This window comes from Ostrea edulis, chromosome 5 (assembly GCF_947568905.1).
Source record: "Ostrea edulis chromosome 5, xbOstEdul1.1, whole genome shotgun sequence".
Lineage (NCBI taxonomy): Eukaryota > Metazoa > Mollusca > Bivalvia > Ostreida > Ostreidae > Ostrea > Ostrea edulis.
This window is the reverse complement of record NC_079168.1, coordinates 60,275,549-60,283,048: the sequence shown is the minus strand read 5'-3', so window position 1 is coordinate 60,283,048 and position 7,500 is coordinate 60,275,549. Positions and strand designations below refer to the sequence as shown.

Sequence of the window (7,500 nt, the reverse complement as noted above, 5' to 3'; positions counted from 1 at the left end):
AAACCACCTCTGGTTTTTGGATCCACCATACACATAAATGCACCTCAGTTTGGGGTCATAGGTTGCGGTGTGTCCCATACGGTATTCAGGCTTCTGAGATTCAGTAAACACCTCAGGACAAGTCCATTTCCTGGTTACTATTGGATAGAAACAAGTCATTTATTGCCACTCCTCTGTCAAATGATATTCTTGCTACTTTTACATGCATCTTTCATATGCATTAATAAGTAGGAAGAACTGATTTAAGACACTTAAAACTGATGTCTTCCCTTCCATTTTCCTTGAATATGAAAACAAAGAGGCCCATGGGCCACATCATTCACTTGTGTCACCTTGGCCCATATCTAAGGTAGCTCCATTCTCCTGTGACTTATCAATATTAATGGTTGAAAGTGGAACAAGATGTGTTTGTGAAACACAAATGCCCCCGATAATGGCCAATTCCGAAGACAGCCAACGTCACAAGGACAAATATCTTGGTACCAGTAGAAAGATCTTGTCAAAAGAAATGCTCTTGTACAATATGAAAGCTCTAATATTTACCATTTAGAAGTTATGACCAATGGTAAAAAAAAAATAAATTAAAAGTAGGTCAAATGTCAAGGTCAAAAGGTTTAGTACCAATGGAAAGGTCTTGTCAAAAGGAAAACTCACGTGAAATATCAAAGCTCTACCACTTACTGTTCAAAAGTTAATAGGAAGGTTAAAGTTTTCAAAAAGTAGGTCAAACTCCAAGGTCAAGGTCACAGGGTCAAAAATGTTGGTACCCATGGAAAGGTCTTGTCACAAGGAATACTCATGTGAAATATCAAAAGCTCCACCATCTACTGTTCAAAAGTTATTAACAAAGTTAAAGTTTTCAAAAAGTGGGTCAAACTCCAAGGTCAAGGTCACACGGTAAAAAATGTTGGTACCTCCGGAAAGGTCTTGTCACAAGGAATACTCATAAGAAATATCAAAGCTCTACCACTTACTGTTCAAAAGTTATTAGCAAGGTTAAAGTTTCAGACAGAATGACAAAGACAATATGCCCCCCCCCCCCCCCCCCCCCCCCCCCAATCTTCGAGGCATAAAAACTGCATTATTGATTGATTGTATCTTAGCGTCTCACTCAAGAATTTTTCCTTCATATGGAGACGTCACCAAGGCCTGACCGGTGAAGGGCTTCAAATTTAGGCTTATGCTCGGCGCTTACGGCCAATGAGCAGGGAGGGATCTTTATCGTGCCATACCTGTTGCGACACGGGACCTCAGTTTTCGCGGTCTCATCAGAAGTACCATCCCCATTTAGTCGCCTCTTACAACAAGCAAGGGGGTAATCGGGATCTATTCTAACCCGTATCCCTCCAGGATTAAAAACTGCATCAATTTCCACTCAATATAGTTTAATTCAAATAATAACCAAAGAAATGTATATGTTGCCACCCTTTTAAAGATGTCAGACATGTAAAAACTGAAGTATATGTCAACATCAGAAAATCACACATTTTCCTTAAACAGAATAAAAATAGATAAAAACTTGTTGAATTTAAATTACAACTGCTAGATATGAGGACTTTAAACAACACCTGCTAAGGCCTAAAAAAAAAATTATAAATTGGTTCTCACGCCCGCCTGCATCTCTTTAAACAATGCGCATTACTAATTTTTATCATTTAAATGAATCAAATGAAATTTCTCTGAATGCGATCGTAGGGTGCTTTAAAAAATCCAGAAACCCCGACTGCATTTTAGATACTGCCATCAGTAAATTGTTTGACAAACGTCTGGATGATACAGATACGTGCAATCAAATCGCGCCATACATACAGTTTGGTTTGAGTAATGGTGGCCCCCATATCTAGCCCGTGTTATCGCCTTTGCCACAAGATTTTGTCTAAAACACACAGATGATTTTAGGAGAACATTTTGGGGTTTACAATCAACTTCTAGAAATAATCTATAATGTACCTCGCCCAAATGACGACAAAGGACGGTATGTGCAGGAATAAACTGAACTCCGCAAAATTGAGTACCGTATCAAAACAAAAGTAGAAACGCTGAAATCTGAATGACATGTTTTGATACATGATTTACGGCTCAAACACAAAGATGATATAGGCTTACAACAATTATGCACACATAAATAAAAAAAAAAATCAATTTTGTTGTTCTCATCTGTCAACTCCATTTTGTAACAAAAATTATAATGCGTTATCTGATTCACTGGGTTTTGTTACAATCTGAGAAAACTGGTATATATTGTATATATATACATACAGGCTCTCAAGTGACATTTTGCCAAAAATAAAGGAATTTTAAGGGCTTTTTAGACAAAAATAAGGGTTAAATTTACAAATTAATATGAAAGAAAAAATGTTTTACTCACCATTTGCAAGAGCAATAATACAAAAACTAATTCACCCACTCAGAAGATCATACCAGTGGTCATCAACAGCCATATTCGGCATTCAGCACAAACCATGATATAATTCAGGTGGCCTCCCATGGCTCACAATCAATGCTGAATATAGTTGATAACCATCAAGATGTCTTCTGAGATGTACATTTAATCAACATATTCATTTTCTGAAAGTATACTAAGAATAAATTTAATAAATTCCAACACTTACTTTTGTCAAATTTATTTAAACTTTCAAAATTTAAAAATGTAGGAATTTCAACAAAAAATTAGGGCTTTTTTAGGATTCTAAAGCTCAAATAAGGAAAATAAGGGCTGTTGTAGAAAAATAAGGGCCCGCTTGAAAGCCTGTATATACTATATATACCAATTTGCTCAGATTGTGTCAAATCCGTGTTTTAGTGCTGGTATATTCTCTCCCAATATGCTTTTACTGTGGAGATGATGCAGTTGAGCAAATTCTAGGGGCTTATCCCACTTGTGAAAGCTGTAAGGCTAATCACCAGTTGCCCCACAAAAGAACAAATGTAGAATATGCAAGAGAAAAAAAAAGAAAAGAAGGATATATAATGTTCTTGATTATTGAGCACTGGATCGAAAAATGGCAGTTTTGAAATAATTTTTTTTTAAAATCCCTCATCTCTCTTTTAAGAGGTAAAAAGGGAAAAAACAAGAGGCCCATGGGCCACATCACTCACCCGAGTCACCTTGGCCCATATCTGAAGACTTTCCATATATATTTGCATGTAAAACCTTAGTCTCTATTGTGGCCCCAACCCCTGCAGTCCACGATTTTTACAAACTTGAGTCTGCACTATGTCAGAAAGCTTTCATGTAAATATCAGCTTTTCTGGCTCAGTGGTTCTTGAGAAGATTTTTAAATGACCTAAACCTATTTTTGCATTTTTGTGATTATCTCCCCTTTAAACATTTGAACATACTTCAAAGCCCTTCACCCAAGGATGCTTTTGGCTAAGTTTTGTTGAAATTGGCCCAGTGGTTCTGGAGAAGTCGAAAATGTAAAAAGTTTACAGACAGACAAGACGGACAGCAGGCGATCAGAATAGCTCACTTGAGCTAAAAATATCAACCTAATTAAAATTAGACTTGTCAATCTACTCTATTATATCCCCTGGCAAAAAGGAAAAAACTGATTCTTCATTAATTGCTTAGAAACTGAGAAATAAGAAATAGTGAGGTCAAGGTCACAGGGAAGGTTAAAAAAAATCCCAGTGGCATTGCTAACACTAATATGTATCAGTGTAAGAGTTTTCATAAAAAATATTGTCAATGAATGCTTTGAAACTAAGCTAAACAACAAATATGAAAAAGTGAGGTCAAGATCAAAGGACATGTCAAGGTAAAACAAGATGTGTTTGTGCAGAGTTGTTGAAAACTGTCGGTCCTGTCAGCAAGGCCGGTAAAAAAAATTCCCTGGACCGATAACTTGTTCGAAAATGTCGGTCCAAATGACCGTTTGAAAATATCGGCTGTGATCCGATTATTTTAGAGCTGGGGTTCGGGATGCACAAGTGAAAGTCACTCAAACAACATGGCTGCATATTGTTTATCTCCCCCTAAGGGAGCTCTTCATATTGGAAGTCTGATACAGTGTTTTGAGTGATACTGAATAAAGCATGGTCTAACACTTAGATTTGACGTGGCCATGCCATGTGCAGAACTCGAACTCACGACCTTCCAGTTATGAAGCGAGTACTCTACCACTGAGCTTTTTCTTCCTTGGTAGAGAATCTTTCACAAATCTGATTAGCAGTGCGGCCATGCCAGAAAAGGGGACAGCATTTTCCTTGTTTGTCCATAATCCAGATTATGACTCCTTGGGTACTTCCTACTCCTTCATTAAGATTTCCTAGAGATGCATCAGTAAACGTCATAATCTCCAATGAGGTGAGGTCTAATGTTGGGAATTTCAAAACACTTTTGAAGTCTTTAAGCCTGTTAATGGGTTTTTGCTGCTCTGGTTAAATCTGCTACAGTTGCAGTTCTCAGCTTAGTACTCATGTCTATCATTTCGAATGCAAGGTCTGGTCTTGATCCCTGCACTGCCCAGTTGATCTGTCCTATAATATGTCTGTATGCTGTCTGTTCTTCACCACTCAGCTGACATTTCCTCTGAATTGCTCTCTGAGGGTCAATCTCTAAACTTTGTAATTTTTCCATGTAATTGGTGTGATCCAATACTATCCCCTCTTGATCTTGCTTTACATAGAAGCCAATGTACTGAAATTTGCATTCAGCTACTTTTCCTGCAGAAAATCTCTCTCGAAACTTGCAAATCTGTCTTTCATCATTTTCCCCAGCATGGACAAAATCATCAACATGAGAGCAGATAATCCCATGTAGCTTCCTGTCTTTTCTATAACAGAATAGAGCTGGGTCCACACTGCATTGCTTAAAACCAAGTTTATCAAGTTCTTCGACAACGCTCAAATAAAACTGTCTTGCACCATCTTTTAGTCCATATAAGCAGTGTTTCAGCTTCCATATTGTTCCAGCAGGTGTGATGCTTTCCTTTGGAGGTTGAAGATAAACATCTCTGTCAAGTGTTTTTCCTTGCAAGAAGGCTGATTTTATGTCTGTGGTTTTGACATCCCATAATTTACTTGCTGTTATTGTCAAAAATATCTTGAGACCACCTTTTCCGACTAGGACTGCCTCTAGGGATACAAAATTCTTCCTCAAATCCACGTGCAACAAGTCTTGCTCTTACTTGTCCTTCCTTTGAAGTGATGACCCATCTTGTTGATATTTATCATCTATTCTGTCCTTCATCTTCAACTTCAGTGTACGTGTCAAAGGTTTTGAGTTTTTCTAGTTCATTTTGTTTTGCTAGGGCTATATTGTCACAACTTGTATTTTCATATGTTGTAGAATGCACACTTTCATCATTTTGGTTGATTCTTTCCCAAGAGAGTCTACCCAGGCCTATGCTTTTTTCTTCTTTGCTCTCAAAATCTTGCACATTATACCAATTTCTGTTTTTTCCTGTTGCTTTACCTGCTCTGTCAAGGATTGTAGCTTTTATCCAGTTATCATCTTCTGAACCCATCTTGTATTGAATGCTGTCATGTGCTTTCAGTGCAATATTGCTTTGAATTAGTGAAACTGGACTGTGATTTATTTTGCTTTCCATCAGGTATTCAGAGACTGCACTCTTTGCTTTTCTTGGTTGTTGTGTCTTCTCTATATTTTCAGAATCTGTAACTTTCTCTTCCGTTTGTATACAATTTTCTGATAGTTTTTGTAGTCTGTTGGGTGACACTCGGAGAAAAACTCCACCATGACGTATAAAAACAACCTTGCCATCTTGAAACACAACTTTACCTGGTCCAAGCCATCTATCTCTGCCCTCACGTTTGTAGTATACCATATCTCCATTTTCATAAAATTGTTCAGCTGCTCTCACTTTGTTCAACAATGCTCGCCTAATTCTTTCATCAGCTTCTGCCTCTATATAAGCTCGTCTGGTGCTGTGCAACAAATTAAGGTGTTTAGCAAATGTCTCGCTCAATGTACAACCCTCAAGTGCTGGCAATTTGTCTGTCATGATGTTGGGGAGGTTGGAATTCCACCCAAACACAAGCTGGTGACTACTAAAACCATTCCACATCTGCAATACATTCCTTGCCACGTTTGCCCAGCATAACAGACTCTGCTCACTCACATCCCTGTAGTCATGCTCTAGTTTTGTCAACATCATGTCAGTTACAGAGTGCACTCTTTCACACAATCCATTTTGAAATGGACTTTCACCTGCAGATGTATGCACCTTTACATTCAAAATGGATGCCACTTCTCGAGTTTCTTCCGAGTTGAACTCCCCTCCATTATCTGTCATAATTGCCCCCATGACACCAAATATTCCTATCCAATGAGACATGATTTTATCGATGACATCAGTTGCCTTTTTCCTCTGGATAAAAACAGACACTGTATATCTGGACCACATGTCAATCATCTGCAAAATCCACTTTCCTCTCCAGTACTTCAGGTCCATAGCCACCTTTTCATTAAAGTGGGATGCCATTGGAAATGAAACAACAGGCCGTGATGGTGTTCTAGCATAGGTCTTGCATACATCACACTTCTGCTCAATATTTTCAATATCCTGGCCGAAGTTGTCTCGCCAAGCTTCTACATCCTTCAAAAGTGATACCAGTCGTTTCTTTGGTGGGTGGGCAAATTGTCGGTGCAATTTTAGAAGAGTTAAATACCTTTTCTTAGGGTCTATCTCATCGATCCTGACTGAGCAAACTTCCTCAACTGGTATCATTTCTGCCTTATCTATGGGAACACAATAATGTCCAGAAGAGGTCAAATTAAGGTTCATTGTTTTTCCTAGGATCTCTGCTGTGTCATCTTCTAAGTTCAGCTTCACACCAGCAGTTTTCATAGCTATTCTTGACAACAGTAATGGAATGTCTGAATTAACAACATCAGCTGTTATCGTAACATCTTTCCCGGCTATGCGAGCTGGAATTGCATATTATCCCTCAGATTTAAGACGAGTTCCCCCTCCAAACTTAAAGATTCTTCTGCCCTCCATTTTCTTAATCCTATTCTTGTCTAGTTAATCAAGAGAATCGATGTACGTGTTGATCCATGTACTTCCACACACTGTACTGCTGCAGGCACTGTCTAGAACTGCACAGTTCCTGGCATCCATCCCCAAGTGCCTTATCTCTTGGTTGGTTTCCTGTAAACAGCACAAATTCTTCTTCTTCAGATGAACATGTGTTTACTTTCGCCATGTTTTCCCAACTGTGAGGACAAGCTGCCATCATATGTCTAAATGACCCACAAGATTTGCATGTCAATACATTTCTATCTGGTCCTGATGGACATGCTCTTTTTAATGCCTGAACTACCTATACGCGATTGCCCACCTTGCTGACGGTAAAATGAACCTCTACTCTGGTCACTCTGAAATCCTATCCCCCGCGTCTGCTCATTTCTTCCACCTCCTCTGTTAAATTTGTTACCCTTCATTGGCATTCTCACATATCCAGCTACCATCAGTGCTTCCTCATTCTCTGCCAGGAATGCCGGTTCAAGTTTAATGGATACTGATGTAGTGG

The 7,500-nt window shown here is 38.6% G+C and overlaps 1 protein-coding gene across 2 annotated transcripts in view; it reads right to left on the bottom strand.

Annotated features, from left to right (window-relative positions):
- Positions 1-7,500, bottom strand: part of LOC125652374 (uncharacterized) — a 71,995-nt gene that overhangs the window by 21,633 nt on the left and 42,862 nt on the right. For both annotated transcript variants that reach the window (XM_048881542.2, XM_048881543.2), the window contains one exon: positions 1-137. This exon is cut by the window's left edge and continues 51 nt beyond it. In XM_048881542.2, coding sequence (XP_048737499.2) covers positions 1-137 — 137 coding nt within the window. The remainder of the gene's footprint in view (positions 138-7,500) is intronic.